At 37.6% G+C, this 22,897-nt stretch overlaps 1 protein-coding gene across 1 annotated transcript; it reads left to right on the top strand.

Moving 5' to 3' along the window:
* The first annotated feature begins 18,703 nt into the window (after positions 1 to 18,703).
* LOC113769355 lies at positions 18,704 to 19,477 on the top strand. The gene has a single exon (XM_027313811.1). The coding sequence runs from the start codon at positions 18,704 to 18,706 to the stop codon at positions 19,475 to 19,477; it is 774 nt and encodes a 257-aa protein (XP_027169612.1).
* Positions 19,478 to 22,897: the final 3,420 nt, after the last annotated feature.

Here is a 22,897-nt window from a genome sequence, read left to right as displayed (position 1 = left end):
GTTGCTTAATTTGGTTTCTGTACTTGCAATATGTGATTTGAATGATTGTACTATCTGTTTATTCTATTTGAGATGAGGGTGTACTTTATCACACTCGTTCTCTTGTCTGTCTGTATGCCTATTTACTGTGTGAATTTGAATCTGTTATCTGTATCTGTATCTGCTCTGACGTCGTTTGGAGGCTTGTATCCAACGACCTTTTTGTGACTTTCTGTGACCTCTGAACTCAAATCCTGTGGCTAAGTTACTCGAGTCGAGACGGCAAGGGAATGGTCGATTAAATAACGAACCATGGTAGTCTGTTTCTGGGAATCTTTGGGTATTGAGACTCTTGATTTCGGTATACTCGAGTATTACCACTTCTATTTCTGTTGAGGTGTTCGAGCCCGGTAAGAGGTAAGTTTGGTGGACGGAATTTGGTGTAAAGTGGGGGTCTACGGACATGGTTGTTCTTCATACGTTGACGGAGAGTTAACGGGTTTGGATCAAGTACTGCAACTGGAAATTTTGGGCTCCTGAGAGCCACCCATATCCTTTCTATCTATGGTGTTTGTTCATTTCTTTATTTGATTTGCAAATGTGACTAATTGAATATGAAGTTCCACGATTCTTAATTGCTATTATTTTGGTACCTCATTGAGCGTAAGCTCATCCCCTTCCCGTTATCTTTGTTTTCCTTACAGGGAACCACACTTTGAACCGTGATTTTGAGAAAAGGGTTGAGCTAGTGTAAACGCTTTTTTGTTAGCTCTTGTGTAATCAAAAACCTAATTGCCTTTTAATTAAGTATCACACTTTTAATTGTAATGCTTTCAATGTATGTATATAAGTGCTTTATCATGTACATTCAGTGTATTCATTTGAGATGGTACCTTTGCGTTTGTTGATATGCTACTTGTAACCATTGGATGATCGGACGAGCGTGGCATTTGAACAAGGAAAGAAAATTCTGGCGGGAACTATTCATCAAATCCGGCCGTATCTTGATCGAATTGTGATGTGTCCACTTTCCATTTGCATTTTCGTCTTCATTTTCGTTTCTGTTGAGGCGTTTAATCGACGTACCATGGTACCTTACGGTGTAGAACTCATGTTTCTCAACTTAGTAGTTTTCGATTGATTGTTCTCTTGGGGATTCGTTTGTGCGCTATATCGGGTTTGTGTGATTCGATTCCGTAGTTCTGGCGAGAGTTGGGCAGGCAGTTCGCCGAACCCTTTGTTTCGCCTTAAGATGAGGTGGGGCCGTCACAGGTGGTATCAGAGCCAGGTTCGCGTGGTCTCTGCGCGGAGTGAGTTTGGTCCAAGTGGTGTTATGGTCCTAATTTCGTGAATGGGCCTAAAGGTCTAAGTGTTCTTTCGAGCATAAGTTATGAATCATGACACGTTATAAGTGTAAAAATCTTTATCATGATACCTGAGGAAGATATATATGTATGTCGGGTAAGAATTTTTAATATGGATGATTTACACTTGGGACCGGCCGGCTCGAGTTGTGAATTATCTTATTTTAGATTCTTGGACCTGAGTACCTAAGGGTGGAGAGCGCTAGAATAAGAGTCTGTATCTTGATTGAATTTGAGGTAAGTCTTGATGGCCAAGAACAATGCACGGAAGATTTTTATATTGGACCTAATAATTAGCCGGATCGAGGGGGTTAGATCTGGAAGTGTTATCATAAATTAATCTCATACTAGTCTGGCTAGGGTTTTCGAGAGGGTGACTAGATTGTAGGGTACATTGCAAAATTCACACCTAAGACTTGTTTTCTTTTGCTATGACTGTGAGGACTTGAGAAGTGTTTATTTGGTTTGAGATGGTCTGACTGCAATGATCTAGGTCTCTACCTCACTTTGGATATCGGATACCCGTAGCTTGGTCCTCGACGAACTACCTTTGTCTATAGTTCCTTGATACCTATCCACTATTGTTTCCGTATGAACTTGGCTTGATTATTAGCGTACCGAGATTGAGAATTTTGGACGTAGGTAGAGAGATTTTGGAAACAAAGATGTGGCATAAGGTGTGAAACTCTTGATATACGAAGTATGCTTTAAGGTTTCAATATGTATATACGTGATACGTGGTATAGTATCATAAGATATTGTCCTAACTATGTTCTACTTTCCCGCCTATTTCATTTGAGCATATCTAAGTTTAATCTTCCGTGGTTGAATTGGGAGCAAAGGAACTTAACAGTTATATGGTTAGATTGCCACTTATACCTAGTTACTTATTATGATTCATTAACTTGCCTGACAGGCTATCACTTGAGTTCCACCGAATCCGCGAGATGGCACAATTGGTTGGTAGGTATAAGGAGATCGAGATTCTTCAAAACGAAATAGAGGTTCAAAAGAGATTAGCCGAGTACTGGAAAGAGCGATGGAAACATGAATACTCGGAGAAAATTGAGCTATTGCACGAGAACATAGAACTGAAAAGGCAATGCGAAGGGATTTTAGTAGAGACTTTAGCAAGAGCACAAATTAATACTTTTACGGAAGTTCCAGAGAAAAGCCAAAGGATAGAAATTTCAGGTGCACAGGTAAAGGCCTTCCATACAAAGAAAAGAGGTGCACTTAGTGAAATTCAAAGGCAAGAACAAGGTGATCCAGGTAGGCCACTCGCTAAGGTAGGTAGAATACTCGGAGAAAATTGAGCTATTGCACGAGAACATAGAACTGAAAAGGCAATGCGAAGGGATTTTAGTAGAGACTTTAGCAAGAGCACAAATTAATACTTTTACGGAAGTTTCAGAGAAAAGCCAAAGGACAGAAATTTCAGGTGCACAGGTAAAGGCCTTCCATACAAAGAAAAGAGGTGCACTTAGTGAAATTCAAAGGCAAGAACAAGGTGATCCAGGTAGGCCACTCGCTAAGGTAGGTAGAGGAACTGGTAACATAAGAATTTTGGGGTCACCTAAAGAAGGTACTCCGAGAGGGGCCTCACTAGGAGATCAAATCTCAATTCCGCATCTATCTTGTGGTTATTGTGGAAAAATCAATCATACTGAGGTGAATTGTTGGAAAAGAAGGAGAAAATGCCTATGTTGTGGGGGTGCCAATCATCGGGTTGCCAACTGCCCAGTTGTACTACGCGAAGGGAACAGAACCCAGCAACCAATCAAGACTAACCCTGGACAGACGAAGGGGAAAGGGACTGGATCAAAAGTACCGGCTCGGGTGAATTCCCTAGAGCAACTTCAGGTCTCTGATTCGTCTAAGGACGTAGAAGATATGATCCGCCGTCTAATGCATATTTTGATAGATTCCGTTGAGAAGAAAATTTCGAGGACGAAATTTCTTTAAGGGGGAGAGAGTGTGAGGACCCGTAAAATTTCTTTAGTTTATATTATGTTATATTCTTTTATTTCACATGCATTTTCTTCCCTTTATTTTACTATATTAATTTTTCTAAAGATTTTATAAGTGAATAGAGTTTTTCAATCATTTTCCTGATAGAAGTTAATTCATGTTAAGTTTGGAGTGTATATTGGACGTGGGACCCGTTAGTGCGTTAAGTGAGGGAAATTTGGCCAATTAGGTTAAGTTTGGCACAAAGGGATTAAATTATAAGGTGTTAGAAGATAATTAGAGATTAGTTAGATAGATTAACCATTGGAAGAAAGAAGATAAGCTTGAACCATTAAAAGTGCCATGTGTCGTGACCCGATTGGATGGTGGACTTGTCTAACTTTCTTACCTTTAGTAAAAACTTCAATTTTGACCAAGAAACCATCTTCATTTCCAACCTCTTGGCCGAACCTCTCCTTGAGAGAAAAGAAAAGAAAGCTTCAACTATTTGTTCCATTTCTTGCTTAAATCTTGAAATCCAACCGATTAAATCTTGAATTTGTCCACCAAAGTGACTTGCTAAGGGAGTTTGAAGGTCTTGGTGGAGTTGTTTTGGACGAGAAACCCTTAAGTTACTACCTTTCTTGAGGTGTCAAGATACTTTACTTACAAACTTCCTCTTTATTCATGCTAATGTCAAATTAGTGACTTGTGGTGACTAAATAGGTTGTTTTATGGAAGATTTTATGGATTAAAATGGAGTTAGCTAAATTTCTGATTTTTTGGGAATTTTTCTGTTTTTATATGATGGTTATGGTTAGCCTTGGATTGATAGCTCTAAATTATGTTAAATGGAGCCTTTGTGCATTACTTACGGTTGTTTGCGGAAAATTTCAGTTTTATGCGGAAATTTCAGTTTTAGGGTTCCAATCTCCCCTGTTTTGACCGGCTTTATTCGTGCATGTTAGAAGTCGAATCAGATTTAGGTTAAAACATGAAAGTTGTAGGAAATGGTGTTAACTAGTTTCCTGGAAAATTTTAACTCGATCCGAGTACTGTAGCATGTGAAATGATCGAAATACTTTTGACTGCCCATGAGCCCTGTTTCGCGGACAGATTTCTATTTTCGTGGAGATTTCCATTTTTTACCATGAAAATGCATGATGTGGCTTTGGAGGTCTTCATAAGAAATGTAGGTATATGTATTAGATTCGAAACGCCATAAAATTCGTTTCAATCCGATAAGTGTAGTTTCAGTTGTGGTTGTTATGCCGAAAAGTATGTTTATGATTTGTATGTAGAATTGTGGTTGATTTGAAATGAGTTGGTGTTGATTGTAGGATGGAAAAGTAAGAAAATTTAGGGGAGATGCTGTCCAATTTTCTAGGCTGTTTGGTTCCTTTAAGTTTGAGTTGCCTTTTTGGTAGAAATGAAGGGCTTTTGGGTCGTTCAAGCCCTAGGTCCTTTCGTTACCTTTTCATTCCAAAATCACGCTTTTACACCGTTGCTTTCGTAGTTCGTTTGGTTAGGCTTACGACTCATAGTTGAGTTTCATTTGTGAATGTCGTTCCCATAGGAACCATAATTGTTTACTTTGATCATTTTAGGACGTGCTGGTGATCCAGAAAGTACTTCGGGGGGAAACGTTTGAATTTGTTTTACTTGAACTGGTGAGTGTACCACTCCCCTCATTTGTTGCTTAACTTGGTTTCTGCACCTGCAATTTGTAATTTGAATGACTATACTATCTGTTAATTCTGTTGAGACGAGTGTGTACTTTATCACACTCATTCTCTTGTCTGTCTGTATGCCTATTTACTGTGTGTATTCTGTTATCTGTATTCGAGTCTGTTCGGACGTCGTTTGGAGGCTGGTATCCAATGACCTTTCTGTGACCTCTGAACTCAACACCTGTGGCTAGTTACTCGAATCTGGTCGGCAAGAGTCTGGTCGATTAGATAACGAACCACAGTAGTCTGTTTCTAGGAATCTTTGGGTATTGAAACTCTTGATTCCGGTATACTCGAGTATTACCACTTCTGTTTCTGTTGAGGTGTTCGGGCCCGGTAAGGAGTAAGTTTGGTGGACGGAATTCGATGTAAAGTGGGGGTTTACGGACATGGTTGTTCTTCATACGTTGACGGAGAGTTAACGGGTTTGGATCAAGTACTGCAACCGAAAATTTTGGGCTCCTAAGAGCCACCCGTATCCTTTCGATCTATGGTGTTTGTTCATTTCTTTATTTGATTTGCATATGTTACTAATTGAATATGAAGATTCTTGATTCTTCATTGCTATTATTTTGGTACATCATTGAGCGTAAGCTCATCTCCTTCCCGTTATCTTTGTTTTCCTTACAGGAAATCACACTTTGAACCGTGATTTTGAGAAAAGGGTTGAGCTAGTGTAAACGTTCTTTTGTTAGCTCTTGTGTAATCAAAACCCTAATTGTCTGTTAATTAAGTATCACGCTTTTAATTGTAAAGCTTTCAATGTATGTATATCAGTGTTTTATCATGTACATTCTGTGTATTCATTTGAGATAGTACCTTTGCGTTTGTTGATATACTACTTGTAACCATTGGACGATCGGACGAGCGCGGCATTTGAACAAGGAAAGAAAATTCTGGCGGGAACTGTTCACCAAATCCGGCCGTATCTTGATCGGATTGTGATGTGTCCACTTTTCATTTGCATTTTCGTCTTCATTTTCGTTTCCGTTGAGGCATTTAATCGACATACCATGGTACCTTACGGTATAGAACTCATGTTTCTCAATTTAGTAGTTTTCGATTAATTGTTCTCTTGGGGATTCGTTTGTGCGCTACATCGGATTTGTGTGATTCGACTCCGTAGTCCTGGCGAGAGTTGGGCAGGCGGTCTGTCGAACCCTTTGGTTCGCCTTAGGGTGAGGTAGGGCCGTCACACTTGCTATGCCTTATGCTCTTAAACGCCTATTCATTGGTAATGATGAGGAATGTGAGCACTTTAGGAAGAACTCCCGTACATATAATAATAATGTAGCATTCATGTCTTATAGTGCTAGATATGATCGTGAATTGACAAAAAAAAAAACAGAAGGGGTTTATACGTTTCGGGTCCAAGGCCAAGTGTATCACTTCTTGGATGGTCTAATCTCTCCGTCTGATAAATCATCAGGAGCTCGCAAACAGAGTTCAGAATTCTGATAGGCTTTGGCCGACCACTCTCAAGCTGCTGATGACAATCTTGCAAGAAAATCCTTATACCAGATTTTTTAAAGATTTTAGGGATGTTCTAGCCCTTGAAAGCCATACTATAGTTCTTAATTGTTATTTTGGTCTAGATCAGCATGTCTTTAATCTTCCTACTGCCTCTCAAGTGGCCGCTATATGGATCGAGACAAATGATGAGTTAGTTGAGAAGAGCCCCCACATTTAGGTTTATAGCCATTCAAATGCAAGTTATAGGGTCCAATCATATTATGCATGTTACGATCTGCTTCAATATCCTCTTTTGTTCCCTAGAGGTGAATCTGGCTGGCATCGTGGGATTAAGAGGGTATACTCAAAAAGAAAAAAATCATATACTTATGACCCGGATGTTCATATTGATTTCTCTTCTGCCCAGAATCCTTCAGACTTATTCAGTATTGAAAATATAGGCATGTCTATTTCTTATATTTATACATTATTTCTGTTGTAATATTCTATATATCCGCTCATAATATACCGTTCTTTTTCCCTTTTTAGCTGCTCGGCAGAAAAATGATCAGGATTATACTGTATCTGCTAGGGAGTACTATTGTTATCGGCTGCAAATAAGAGACAATGATGATTCTATGTTGCTTCATAGTCTGAGATTATTTCAGTAGTTTGTTGTTGGTACATATATCAAAATTGAAACATCTAGACTAGATTTTCATAGAAAGCAACAAACTGAAATTAGAACAGAGATCCTTCAAGGGGTTATAGATAGTGTTGCAATAGGTCAAACGCAGGGGTCTAGAGTCGATCGCGGAATAGTAGTACCAGCTTCATTTATTGGCTGCCAAAGGGACATGAGGAGAAGATATCTTGATGCAATGACCTTAGTTCAGAAGTATGACAAACCTGACATATTCCTTACCATGACTTGCAATCCGATGTGGAAAGAAATTCAGCAGAATCTTCAGTACCATGAAAAACCACAGGATAGGCCTGATTTGCTGGCTAGAGTTTTTAGTGCTAAGTTTGAAATGTTAAAGGTCAAGCTTCTTAAGAAACAGATTTTCGGAGAGTTTGCAGCCTGTATCTATGTTATTGAATTCTAAAAACGAGACTTTCCATATGCTCATTTGCTGTTTATTCTTAAATCAAGCAACAAACTATTGAATCCCGAATCATACGACAGAATTGTTTCTACCGAAATACCGGACCCTGAGAAGGATATGCATTTATATTCTCTTGTCATTAAACATATGATTCATGGACCGTGTGGTGACAAGGATAAGCAGAGCTCCTGCATGAGAGGCGGTAGATGCAGAAATTATTATCCTAAGAATTTTGTGCCTTATACAGTTCATAGCGAGGACACCTATGCATATTATAAAAGAAGAGATGATGGCCGAAAAATAAAGGTGCGCAAGCATGAGCTCGACAACAGATGGGTTATACCTTTAGCCCATACTTATTAGCTTTATTTGATTGCCACATGAATGTTGAAATCTGCTCCATTGTTAAGCTTGTTAAGTACCTTTATAAATATATTTTTAAAGGTCATGATCTTATCAGCTTTAATCTTCTTGATCAAGAATTTGTTGGTAACATTGATGAAATTAATCGCTTCCAACAAGGACGTTGGGTTTCACTTCCTGAAACTTTGTGGCGCATATATGAATTTCGCCTAACAGAAATAAATCCAGCAGTGTATACCCTGCAGGTTCATCTTCCTGACCAGCAATTTGTTTCTTTTGATAAAAGTTCAGATTTGTGGTATCTTTTGAGGAAAATTGATTTTTCAAAGACTATGCTAACTGAGTTTTTCAAAATGAACAAAATAAATGCTACAACTCAGAATTTGAAGTGTTTATACAGAGATTTTCCTCAGCATTTTGTGTGGAAGCCAAAAACAATGACATGGTCAGAGAGGAGTCGTAGAAAGGTCATAGGGAGACTGGTAACTGTTGAGCCTAGGGAAGGAGAAAGATACTACTTAAGGCTTTTACTCACACATATTTCGGGACCAACATCGTTCGATGACTTACTGATGGTTAGAGGTCACAAAACAGCCTCTTTTAGAGAAGCCTGTTTGCAGTTAGGATTGCTGGAATCTGATTCGTATATAGAAGAAGCATTACAAGAAGCTACTCATTTCCAGATGCCTTATTTGTTAAGGTCTTTATTCACAATGCTTCTATTTTATTGCTCTCCGAAAAATCACAAACATCTTTGGCAATCATTCGAAGAGCACCTATCTTCTGATTATAAACGAAGTTTCACGCATCGCCACTGCACACCGATAGAGATTAAAAGAAAAGTTCTTCAGGATATTAATGCAACATTGGAGCACATGGGAAAAAACCTTGATGATTATCATTTCCTTGAAGATTCCTTTACATCCTGTTATGGTGAGCGGCTGACCAAAGAAATTCAAAGTGAAACAGCCATACCGAATGATCCAGAAGATCTGCTTCTTCCTCAAAAATTGAATTTTGGCCAGAGGTATGCATTTGATTTAATTCTGGATTCAATATCTAGCTCAAAAGGTCAAGCTTTCTTTATAGATGGTCCAGGTGGAACGGGTAAAACTTTTTTATATCGCGCGCTTCTCGTTTTTCTTCGTTCACAAGGATATGTCGCAATTGCAGTTGCCACATCTGGTGTCGCAGCATCTCTCCTCCCTGGTGATAGAACTGCATACTCATGGTTTAAGATTCCTTTGGATTTTTCAAAACAAAACTTGTCAACTAAGTAAGCAGAGCAGTGTTGCAAGGTTGATTGTTGATGATAAATTAATGTTGTGGGCTGAGGCTTCAATGGCAAAAAGAGAATCAATTGAGGCATTTCATTGTCTTCTTATGGATATAATGGAATCTGATGTACCATTTAGAGGAAAAACTATTGTTTTTTGCGACGATTTTTGCCTAACCCTGCCAGTTATTGAACACCTACCTGCAGTAGATTTGATCGAATCAACTGTTCTATATTCACATTTATGGTCTCATATGCGTAAGCTACAATTAGGAACAAATATGAGAGCTGCCTTAAATCCAGCGTTTTCGGCTTTTCTGTTTAGAGAAGGAGAAGGTGTTGAACCTGTTGATGAACATGGTCAGATATCTCTACTACCTCATATGGTTATTCCTTATCATAACAAAGAAGAATCGCTTGACAGGTTATAACCATATAGTGCACTATTAGTAGTTCATTCTGTCTATGTATTTTGACTGCTTGTCCTAATTACATGTAAAATCTTCCAGATTACTTGGGACCGTATTTCTTGATCTAAATCTGTATTCATGTGATCCTTATAGAATGATAAATAGATGTGTACTTTGTCCAAAAAATAGTTCAATTGCTGAAATTAATGAGATGATGATTGCAAAATTTCCTAGAAATCTTCACAGATATATAAGCTGTGATAAAACTGTTGATAGGAGATACCAGGCAGATTATGAGGACTTTCTAAATTCTTTGAATCCAAAAGGTCTGTCTCCTCATGAACTTTTAATCAAAGAAAACTGTCCTATAATGCTTTTGAGAAATGTGAATCCCACGGATGGTGTTTGCAATAGCACACGGTTAATCTGTAGAAAATTGGCTGAACACACAATTTGTGCCGAAATTATCTCTGGTCCTCCTAAAGGGAAAAAGTTTTTCATTCCAAAAATTCCTTTGCAGACTTCTGATATCGAAAAGAATGGTATTCCATTTATACGGACACAGTTTCCTGTCCATTTATGCTTCGCAATGACAATCAATAAATCTCAGGGTCAAACTCTTGACTATGTTGGAATTTACCTCCGTGAACCTGTCTTTTCTCACGGTCAACTTTATGTTGCTCTCTCTAGAGTTAGAAATTCTTCTACAGTTAAAGTTTTAATTGCTCCGGGTACTTCTGATGACGTCAAAGTTGATTGTAAAACAAGAAATGTTGTCTTTCATGATATCTTTCGATTCACTAACATATGATAAATGAGGTCTGATTACCCAAACCATTGATTACTTATTAGTTTATCATTTAGAGAATCAAATACTGTTGCTGATTTCCAATTGTACTTCTATTTTTTTTAAAAAAAATTGTAGGATGCAAGATGTTATCCCAATCAAAGACGTCCTGCTTGGTCTCAAGGTTGGACCTGCAAAGTCATTGTGCAAGAGAAGCAGCAGATAACTGGATCAGCAATGACGCTAAAAAAAATAAAAGTTTATTTTGCTGGATTCAGAGGTCTTCTCTCTGCTGCTATGATATATACTTCTTCATACTACATGGTTAAATATTTCATTGCTAAAAGAGCACATTAATATGCTCCATATATTTCCGTTGTAATTAAGGGATCTTCTGTTTTTATCAACAGTTCAATGCATGCATAACTGCTTACTTCGTGAATATTTTCTATGTGCATAGAGATCGCAGGTAGAGGGGATTATGTTCAATAATGACATTCCAAAGATCAGCTCTCATCTTCAGATTTATAAAAAGTATCTGATTTCAAATGCCATAGTAAGGCTAATTCCAGAAAAATAACAAACTTCTGAACTGTAGATCCAGTGGGTTATCACCAGCGGAACAGTCATCGAACTAGTCAATGATGACGACGATATTCTGCCTGTGAAGTTTGACTGTACAGAATTCAGTGATCTTGTGAACTTCATGGATGACAAAGAAAAATCAGTTGGTGAGCTTCAGCATTGTAATTTTTTCATTTACTCACCAGTTATGTTCATTTTTGCTGATTGATATTGTATTATTCTGCACCAGATGTTCTTGCTATAGTTGTTAAAGCACTGGATGTTAAACATATCAACAGAAATGAAAAAAATTCAGTTGTTTAGAAATTCGTCATTGTTAACAAAGAGTAGGTTTTTCCTTACAGATTTCATGTTTATTAAATCATAACTTTTATTTTTCTACTTTTTTCAAAATTGATCTTTTCCCTGTATTAGTGCGCAGACTATTTGTCTTGTCATTGTGGGATGATTTTGTAACTAACGAAGGTCAGCAAATGACACGTAACATCCAGAATCAACCCGTTGTTGTTTGTCGCAGGTTAAAAGTTAGCTTTTACACTGGTATGCAGTTTAACATTTGTATAATATGTCTCTTACATTTAAACGCTCAGTGTTCATCTTTTTCCTTTGATCTCCATATATCTTCTTCTTTGCAATCTTTCCCTGACAACTGACCATCTTTTCCCCCAGGAGTCGCGCTGTCTACCTGGTTTGACTCTGCAATTCTTATAGATCCTCCTATAGAAGAAACTAGAAACCTAAAGAAATGGTTACTAATTACTCCTTTTACTTTGTCCCTGTCTTAAACATGCTCGTCGTATGCACTTGTAATTATTAATAAATTTCTGTCCTTTTACACATGGTTAGGAAAAATGCTCAGCTCCTTAATGACCTTGTTACTGATGGAGCTTACATGAAATACAATCCTGATATGCCTCTTAAACCAGATCAGAAGATAACTAAAATTATGCTTTTAAAATCTACACAAAAGGTCGGACTTTTCTGCATTATGCGATTTACTACCATTTTCACATACATTTACCAAAGCTGCCTCTTTTTTCTCTTCCATTGTTATTTTTATACCAGAGCTCCTGGGTCAAAGTATCTTTCTCGTTTGAGCACATCTTCCAAAAATTCTGGTATATGGGATGCAAAAAATGCTTCCGCTCTACAGCAGCTCCACATGAAGTGGTTTTTACATGCAATTCCTGCAAAGAAAGGCATCTAGCTTAACCAAGGTCTTTGGTTATACACTCCATCAGTTTTTTTTTCCTTTTTTTTTATCTCCCTCCCTTTTCATACTAAGATTTCTTCTTACTCGTTCTTCGTCTTGTTCCTATATTTCTTCTACTTAGCTTTTGTTAATATATACAGATGTCGATTCAACATTGATTTGACTGATACAATAGGCACAGTCACTGCTTCCATTTTTGGTGAATTAGCTAAAAATTTGCTTACTTTCACCGGATTGGAAGCAATGGAGCACTTCACTCAGGTTAACATCTGTATATATTATAGTGTGTATATCTTTACATATTTTCCCTTCACGTACTATTCTATACTTATAATTCTGATATTGTATTTCTTCTGTGTTTTAACTACCAGAATATTGAACTTCCCTTAGAAAAGATTCATGCTGAACTAAAATAGAAGATTTTTCTGGCTCATATTAGACCGGTTCAGTCTCAGCTGGCTGATGCAAAGCAACATTACACAGTTATATATTATTGTGAAAGTACTGACCAACTGGAAGCTCAATTGCTAGATATCCAAGAAAGGCCTGATCATGTGTTAACCTATAACGAAGTTGCAAACAGTGATTCAATAGCTTCAGGTCCTATTACTAAATTTGTGCATTCCACCTTTCACATTACATATCACAGTTCATTATAATCTAAATAATCCGTGTTACCCTTTTTTTATATAGCAGTAAACAATATTTGGTTCTTCTTCAAGAGTTAAATCATGCCTTGCTAAAAGATTTGAAGAGTCAGAAGGTGACTGTTCATTTGCATCGCCGCTTGAAGATGCCAATTCACCTAACAGAGCCAAATTATCTTAGACCTGCACGGCCACTGCCCCCTTAATCCCGTTGGCCTGTTATTTTGTTCACCGTTCCAGATGAACGATGCTGCTTGTTTTGTGTTACCCTCGAGATAACTCGTTCCATGTTAAACTTGTCTTGGCACTCTACTTTTATTACAGCTGTATTTAACTGCCTCTGATTACATGTTATCTCATTTCAGATGAATGATCCTGCTTCTTTTGTCTTAGACTGCACATAACCCATTGCATGTTGAACCTCTCTTCGCACTCTGCTTTTGTTACAACTGTTTTTTACTACCTCTGATTAAATGTTATCTTCTTATATTTTAAGCATTGATACTTAGCTAATACTTTCATGCCGCTTCTATGCATTATCATGCCTTTTGCTATGCCCCGTATATTGCTTTCAAATAACATCTTATACTTCTTGTCTCCCAGACAGGATTAATTTCCACGTTCAATAGTTACTGTGATTTCACTTACCTTGGAATATATCATCTTCATTTAATTAAATACTCATGTATATAAATCAAACATCACGTTAAATGTGACAAGGCATTCTTTATTTAATCTACAGTATACATTAAATAAAAAATCAAAATTTTCTCCCTATTTAACTTTAACATACACGCTTTTTTTTAGCCTTCGCCCTCAAACAAATTTTATCTTCCCCAGTAGCATAGTCCGACTACAAAAATCCAATTGTCTCTTTCCCTAGGCCTTTATCCACGACAAATTGATTATAAGGAGCTTTGACTGTTTCTTTTCTCTCTTTTTGTCATTTTGCTTATGAAAACTCATAGATAATTCATTGTGACAAGTTATTAGTGTCAGTCTGGACAGACTTCAATTCAGTTGTCTTTCACAAATAAGTCAGTACACCTACTATTACTGTCAGTCTGCACAAACTTCAATTCTATTGTCTTTCAAGAAACGTGTGTTCCACACATTATTCTATGTTTCTCTTTCATAACTTTCCTGCACTGCATGTTGACAACATCTATTTCTTAATATATATCACTACCAAGTTCGTTCACTTTCAAGCACATTCGAATGAACACACCTCATATAAGTGATAAGTTTCCTCTTTGATATGTTCATTGACTCATAAAACCATCTTAACTGGTTCTTCCTTTTTTCTACATTCTGTCAACTAAACTCTTTGCTATTTATAACACCAATCCTGCAATATTTTTCTTTAGACTGGATCAAAATCGATGGCAATAAACATTCACAGCGGGAATTCCTCCAACCAGTCACCTAATATTTGCAATGTTACTGAAGGTTGTTTTTTGTTCAAATGCAACCAGCATAGAAAGGTAAAATTTTTTTCCCATATGTAAATGTATGAACCAGCAAATAAACTTCTATTCCTTAACTTCATTGTTTACACTTTCAACTTGCAGATTCTGGCCTCCAACTTTCACTATATGCTGAAACTGCATAACAAAAGTAGCACAACTATCATTTAAGGAAATGAGAGTTGGACTGTTCAAGTTACAGGCCAAAAATTTGGAGTTAGATGGACAAAATTCCAAAAAAATAATTTACTTAACAGAGAGAGCTATATACTATTGCGTCACATCGAAAACTTAAAATTTGATGTTATTCAATTCACTGAACTTAAAATGCACACTTATCTTAGTTGGACAATTCCTCTTGCTAATATTCTCTAATTGCAGTATTCTGTAAATATTCATGGTCAGTAGAAACAATATGCTTTTTCCTACCCAAGCTACCTAAAAATTTATTCTGGCTTTTTTACTCGCCGGTTCTCATCTCAGGTGATATCAAGCCTACATATATTCCATATCAACATATATGCTCTTCCATCAAACCAGATATAACTCATGATATTATGAATTCCATATCTTTTTACCAAGTTTATAATGAAAAGAACAGAGACAAATTTGTGAGTATCATTCTTCTCTATTTTTTGTTTGTATATTTTTATTACGTATTTTTACTATTGTCGTTTTCCTTCCATATTAGAAAATACCAAAGTTCGTTAGCATTTTCCTAAATAAAACAACAACGCCGGTAATTACTCTCAGAGCTGGATATAGACTTTTTCAAGTAAAGATAAACGGTCGGGCGTTCACCGACAACTGGCCTTCATTTGTTCTGCAACATGATTTGCAGTTCAACGAAAAGTTCATACCAGAGACTGTTAATTCATTTACCGTGCAGATTTACAGGATAGACGGAGCCGAAAAAATTTTCCCCTGGTATCATAACTACTATGTACATTCTTATCTTTGATGTGTAGTTTGTAAAATATATTCAACTAAAAGTCCAAATGTTATTTATAATCTCTTCTTGCAGTTTGATCTTCAACCTTATTTTGATTGATAATGTCAGTGCCATCTTCTCTCACTTTTTGGCAGTTCATTAATTCAATATTCACTCCCCATAAAATTCTCGCCTGATCCCCGCTAAATAATTACAAATCTTGACTGCTTCCCAACTGCTGTACTTTATGGCTTACATAATTAAGTAAGTGAATTTCAATTAGCACTGAAAACACGAACTGTGCTGTCAACTTCAATTCCGCTTGGGAATGAAAAAAGGTAAGCTAGAAATGCAATTTAGGCTCATTTTCCAAACTAAACTTGAGCATATCTATCTCGGTTGAGCTCAATAACACTCTAAATTTAAAATGTGTTTTACCTTTAATTTTAGTTTTCTAAATAATGTATGTAAAATGAAGTGCATTGTGCAGAATGTTGCTTTTAGCCTAATCAATTGGACTATGCATAATTTTCAATTTCCTGAATTACATCTCAACTTTTCTTTGCGATTAGCCGGTGTGATTTCACCGTTGCGTTCTTTAAGGGTGTATACCAATAATGTTGCCATAGAGACAATACTTACTAAGAAATATAAAACACTGTCCACAGCTGCATTGAAAGAAAACAAGGAATTGAGAGAGGATCTCATGGAAAGAGATATAAACAAGACTATTACACTCCAAATAGTCTATCGAAAATTAAACATCCAGTCTATACGTGCTGCTTTCCAAGAATCTGTTGGGAACAGATTAAAAAAATTTGGACGGCCCAATAATAAAAAAACTTCTTCGGTAGCTTCCAAAATAAATTGTAAGACTTTAGACAGTCCACTTTGTCTTGTTCGCACCACAAAATAAATACTCATTAAAGGCCTCCATCAACCCCTACTTACTGGAACATATATTGCCTTCCCCTCGCTTGACCATTTGCTGTCACTATCCTCTCCAATCCTTCACCAGTCAAAAGCTTCCCAAGGGTGAAAACACAACAAATTTCCTCTTTCTGACGAACAACAGGTAACTTTCCATGAATCTTTAATATATTTTTCACTAATAGATGAATCCTCTACTTGCAAACTATCCAATCCTTTGATTGTTTCCACACTGCTTCTCCATATTGTGCACAGCTTTTTGCTTCTTCAACATTTTGAATGTTCAGATTTAACCCTTCCAGAAAATTCACATTGTTACTTTCTACAACCATATATGAAGCCCAGCTTATATCCTTTAATAGATCGTCCTTGTAAATATATAGCATGTGTACTCAAATATAACATATATCATTGCATGATCAGTTATACTTAAACCAATATTATGCTTACTTACAGACCACCACTTTACCGCTTTTATCACTTTGTGCTAACACCTTAAATTCTTTTCAGTTACATGGACAATGATGTGTTTCTTTCATGGACACTGACGGTCCATATTCACCACAAAGACAAAGATTGTACAAATACGACTTACTTACTCCTACTGACCATAAAATGCTCGCCGCTACAGCTTTACAGCGAGATCCCAAATACTATACCTATAAATATGATGATGCATTCATCGAACAACATTCGACCTTGATTGAAGATGTTGGACTTCTTGATGTTAAGAATACTATTTCCATTCCTAAGTGGTTAGAACATGTCCTGATATTTGTTTTCCCATATCCACCAGGTAATTATAAATTCAAGCCATTTAATACTTGTTTTACAAAAATGCTATTTTCTGACAAACTGCTATTTCGATGACTGTTATTTCAGATGCTGCTCTTCCTGAGTTTATACCTGATATCTATGGTCCACAACCATGCTGTTTTACAATTTATTTTACAAAAAATAAGCGACTGGTACTTCTCTGATGCATACTAATCACTTTTTTCCTTTCACAATATTCTAACAACTATAGCTAGCGATATTGTTAATTGCACAGCATGTTCCGCATGACCGTATTCCAGTGATACAGCAGTGCAGACAACCATTCCTAACCGTCAAAGCAAGAGATGCACATTGGATTATCTCCTTGACAAATTTTCAATTTGGTGAAGGCTGGAACGACTTTGCAGCAGACCATGAACTTAACATAGGTGACATCGTTCTGTTTAAGCATTTAGGAAACATGAAGTTCAACGTAGCCATCTTTACCAAAAATTGTCAACAACAAACGTTTCCCTGGACTACACAACTAACAAAAAAAAAACAGTCAGATCCCTTCTTAGGGATGCACTTTGATAAGGCTAACTGCGTTTATCAACAAGTTATCACCGGCTTATCAGATGACTTCACACAAGATTTAACTTTTTCGGCATTTTACCACCGTCTGGCTCTTACAGATGTTCTTCATCCGGTGTATTTTGTCTTTATATTATTGCTATCATAAATTATTATCCAACGAGTCTAACCTATAGTATATTTTCGCAGAAATTGCCCTTTAAAATCAGCAAGCCGGATCGGCACAAGAGCTCCACTTTAGTCATTCATCTACATCGACAAAAAATCCATGCTCACCTACAATGCAATAGCAACTGTGTTATGGAAGCCTGGATGGAATTTCTGCAACAAATTCATGCAAGACTAAATGAACTCTTATTCTCCTCCCAACAGGAATGCTCATTCTTCCTCCTAGCGGTGCAATTGATAAGACCTCATCTCTCTAAAGTGAGAGCATCTCTCTCTAAAAATGAGAGTTCCCCTCCTCGGTGTAGGAGCAAACATTTTTCTTTTTAACTTTTCGCACCACTTTCCACCATCCGTACCAAAGCCCGCCTAGTTTTTGAAACTTTTCGAAATTCAAGAACGCAATTTGTAAAAAGCATCCGAGCCAAATTAGGGGAAATCCTGGAAAGAGTTAGGCTGGGATCACCAAGGAAGATAGAAAGCATCGGGGAAGCTTCAGTCTAATAGTTGCGTAGTTGCTCCTTCCTGTTCTTTTGTTTCTTTTTTTTTCCACGACCTTCGATTTCCTTTTGGCTATTTCTGTTGGTTTCCACCTGATACAAAGGAGTAGGAAGCTCATATGGTCAGCATCTAACCCATAGAAGTCCAAAACTCTAATTAAGGGAAGTGGACGACTTTCTCTATTTTTTTTGCTTCTCAGTCCGGCAAATTTTGCTCTGTTTTTTCAGCTTTGTCTGTTTTACTTGCTTTAGTCTAACGTCTTTTTTAGTTTTTGTGCTCCTGTATATCATCTTGTAAACTCAGGTGAAAGGGTCGTTTGTTCATACGGATATAGTACTGGGAACTCAGTGTGGTTTTGGGAAGATGGAGGAAGCATTAGCAAAGGCCCTACAAAGATTTGAGCTATCGGAAAAGGAAGTGGGGGGAATAGACTTGAGCAATGATGATGTATAACAGAGTGTGTAGGATTGTAGAGGAAGCTTGGTAGGAAGACTTATGGGAGACAAGATAGCAAACTTTACTGGGGTGAAAAATTTCACTAACCACGTTTGGGGTTATCCCAAAAACTTACGAGTTACTGAGATAGGCCCAAACGTGTTCCAGTTTCAGTTTGAAAGGGAGGAGGATAGGGAAAAAGTGTTGGCAGGAGATCCTTGGATTTTGGACAACCAGGTTCTAGTGGTACGAGAGTGGTGTGCAAGCTTTGAAAAAAAAGTTGAGAGCTTTAGATACACCAATTTTTGGGTTCAAATATGGAACTTACCGGTACATTGGATGAGTAATGCAGCAGGAAAGAAAATAGGGGGAGTGTTTAGGAAGGTGAAGGAGATTATGCTACCACCAGGGGGTGGAAAGGAAGGGAGACACATGAAGATATTTGCAGAGATAGATTTACTACAGCCACTGGTTAGAGGGACAGCAGTGAAGCTCAATGGAGAGATGGTTTGGATAGAATTTAAGTACGAAAGATGCCCTGACTTCTGTTACAAGTGTGGTATTATAGGTCATGGAGATAAGAATTGCAGAATGGAAATGAGGTCTATTTCATCTCACAAGGAGGCACAATTTGGACCATGGATAAGAGCAGGAAACATAATGGTGTCTCCTCTCAGGGGTGAGTATGGAAGGGAACTAAATCTTAAGGGGCAAGCTAATATACAAGAAGGGGTAGGCGTAGGAGGAAAAAAGGGGAATGGGTTAAGGGAGAGAATGTTACAGAAAGAGACAATGGGACCAAGAGAAGAGGGTGGAGGAAAGGAAGGGAAGTAAAAAGAGGAAACAAGTAGACAAGAGGGAGTGGGGGGAAAGGCACTAGTTATAAGTGACTTGGTAAGGAAAGAGAGGGAGGCAAGCAGAACTGAGGAGAGGAAGGGCATTCAGGTTAAGGGAAAGGGAAGACAGGTTCAGGAGACGGAGGATAAGATAGGGGAGATGAACGGTTACATGGATACTAAAATGCAGGTAGGCGAGATTGAACATGCAATGCTGGAAAGGCCAGAAAATAGAGCGACTTTACAACAGGCAAGCATAAAGGAATGCCAGGAAAACAAGAGTCAGCAAATTTCTGTGAAGGTGGAAGACAAAAGGCAACAACAAAGAGGCTTCCACAAGATCAAAAGAATCCCATTGGGATAGATAAAAGATAACACTCAGGTGGGGGAACAAGGAAGTAAAAGGAAGAAGTCTATAGTAAATGAGAAGAGCGAGCCAATGGAAGAGGATGAAGAGAATGAACACTACAGAAACAAGGGAAAAGGAAAACCCAGAAAGTGACTAAAATAAGGGAACTGGAGGCAATCCCGTCAAAGCCTCCACAGTGCAAATGAAGGTTTTGGTGTGGAATTGTCGAGGTGTGGGAGGACCCTTGACAATTCCCTAACTAAAGGAGGTGATAAATCTCCACTTTCTAAGTGTTATCTTTCTGGCTGAGACAAAAAACCCGAAGAAAATTATAGAAAGGGTACAAAAACGGCTAAAGTTCGACCACTGCTGTGTGGTAGACTCAAATGGAAGGGCAGGACGGTTGGCAATGCTATGGAAGGAAGAAGTAGAAGTGGTGAGCATTAAACAGGAGAGTTTCCTCATAGAGATGAAACTAAATGATAAGGAGTCAGGTAGCGAATGGTGGCTGGTGGGAATCTATGCTAGCACAGACGAGAAAACAAGAAAAGAACAGTGGAAAAAGATAGAGGAAAAAAAGAGGGAGTAGGGGGAATATTGGGTACTGGTAGGGGACTTTAACGATATAAGAGGTGGAGAAGAAAAATGGGGAGGGAGAGGGAGACAAGAAAGTAGTTTTAAGGAGTTTAACAGATTCATTAAGGAAAATGAGTTGTTAGATATAGGCTTTGAAAGGAAACCATGGACATGGTGTAATCAATGGGAAGGAGAGGGGGAAGTAAAAGAGAGATTGGATAGATGCCTTGCAAGTGTTAACTGGTACCAAATGTTTATAAGAGCTGTGTGTAACCACATAGAAAATGAAGCATCAGATCATAGCATGCTTCTAATGGATACCAATACCAATCAGAGAAAAGTGAAAAAAAAGTTCTACTTCGACCAGCGGTGGGTCAGGAATGGGGAAATCAGAGGGGTGATAGAAAGAGCTTGGGGTTCGGAGCATCAACGTTCGAGAATGTTTAAGGTGACAAGAAAGATAAGAGAGTGCAGAATGGCTTTGTTAACATGGAAGAGGAATAACAGCTTGAACTCAGGAAGGCAGATTACGGGGATAAAAGAGAAAATTCAGGAGTTAAAGGTTAGCAACAATTTAGGAAAGAGGGGTCAAATAGCAGAATTGAAGTTGCAACTTAGTAAAGCATACCGAGAGGAGGAACTATATTGGAGTCAAAAGGCTAGGACACGGTGGCTACAGGAAGGAGACAAAAACACTGCTTTCTTCCATGCTAGTGTCATGACGGTGAGAAAACATAGGAAAATCACATGCTTGCAGAAGGATAATGGAGAATGGTGTAAGACGGAACAGGAGCTGAGGGAGGAGATGTGTGGATATTACAAACAGCTGCTTACTATTGGGAATGCAGATCAAATAGAGGAAACACTGCATGGGGTTCCCACTACTATATAGATGACACGTAACATCCAGAATCAGCCCGTTGTTGTTCGTCGCAGGTTAAAAGTTAGCTTTTACAATGGTATGCAGTTTAATATTTTTATAATATGTCTCTTACATTTAAACGCTCAGTGTTCATCTTTTTCCTTTGATCTCCATATATCTTCTTCTTTGTAATCTTTCCCTGACAACTGACTATCTTTTCCCCCAGGAGTCGTGCTATCTACCTGGTTTGACTTTGCAATTCTTATAGATCCTCCTATAGAAGAAACTGGAAATCTAAAGAAATGGTTACTAATTACTCCTTTTACTTTGTCCCTGTCTTAAACATGCTTGTCATATGCACTTGTAATTATTAATAAATTTCTATCCTTTTACACAGGGCTAGGAAAAATGCTCAGCTCCTTAATGACCTTGTTACTGATGGAGCTTACATGAAATACAATCCTGATATGCCTCTTAAACCAAATCAGAAGATAACTAAAATTATGCTTTTAAAATTTACACAAAAGGTCAGACTTTTTTGCATTATGCGATTTACTACCATTTACACATACATTTACCAAAGCTGCCTCTTTTCTCTCTTCCACTGCTATTTTTATGCCAGAGCTCCTGGGTCAAAGTGTCTTTCTCGTTTGAGCACATCTTCCAAAAATTCTGGTGTATGGGATGCAAAAAATGCTTCCGCTCTACAGCAGCTCCACATGAAGTGGTTTTTATATGCAATTCCTGCAAAGAAAGGCATCTAGCTTAACCAAGGTCTTTGGTTATACACTCCATCAGTTTTTTTTTCCTTTTTTTTATCTTCCTCCCTTTTTCATACTAAGATTTCTTCTTACTCATTCTTCGTCTTGGTCCTGTATTTTTTCTGCTTAGCTTTTGTTAATATATACAGATGTCAATTCGACATTAATTTGACTGATACAACAGGCACAGTCATTGCTTCCATTTTTGGTGAATTAGCTGAAAATTTGCTTACTTTCACCGGATTGGAAGCAATGGAGCACTTCACTCAGGTTAACATCTGTATATATTGTAGTGTGTATATCTTTACATATTTTTCCTTCACATACTATTCTATACTTATAATTCTGATACTGTATTTCTTCTGTGTTTTAACTACCAGAATATTGAACTTCCCTTAGAAAAGATTCATGCTGAACTAAAACAGAAGATTTTTCTGGCTCATATTAGACCTGTTCAGTCTCAGCTGACTGATGCAAAGTAAAGTTACACAGTTATATATTATTGTGAAAGTACTGACCAACTGGAAGCTCAATTGCTAGATATCCAAGAAAGGCCTGATCATGTGTTAACCTATAATGAAGCTGCAAACAGTGATTCAACAGCTTCAGGTCCTATTACTAAATTTGTGCATTCCACCTTTCACATTACATATCACAGTTCATTATAATCTAAATAATCCGTGATACCCTTTTTTTATATAGCAGTAAACAATATTTGGTTCTTCTTCAAGAGTTAAATCATGCCTTGCTAAAAGATTTGAAGAGCCAGAAGGTGACTGTTCATTTGCATCGCCGCTTAAAGATGCCAATTCACCTAACAAAGCCAAATTATCTTAGACCTATACGGTCACTGCCCCCTTAATCCTGCTG

Source organism: Coffea eugenioides, chromosome 4, assembly GCF_003713205.1.
Source record: "Coffea eugenioides isolate CCC68of chromosome 4, Ceug_1.0, whole genome shotgun sequence".
NCBI classification, from domain to species: Eukaryota; Viridiplantae; Streptophyta; class Magnoliopsida; order Gentianales; family Rubiaceae; genus Coffea; species Coffea eugenioides.
The sequence above is the reverse complement of the archived record's forward strand: the minus strand, read 5'-3'. Positions and strand labels throughout refer to the sequence as shown.

Excerpts from the sequence above, each read along its gene's own strand:
- LOC113769355 (XM_027313811.1), top strand. The coding sequence starts at position 18,704 with ATGGGAGACAAGATAGCAAACTTTACTGGGGTGAAAAATTTCACTAAC.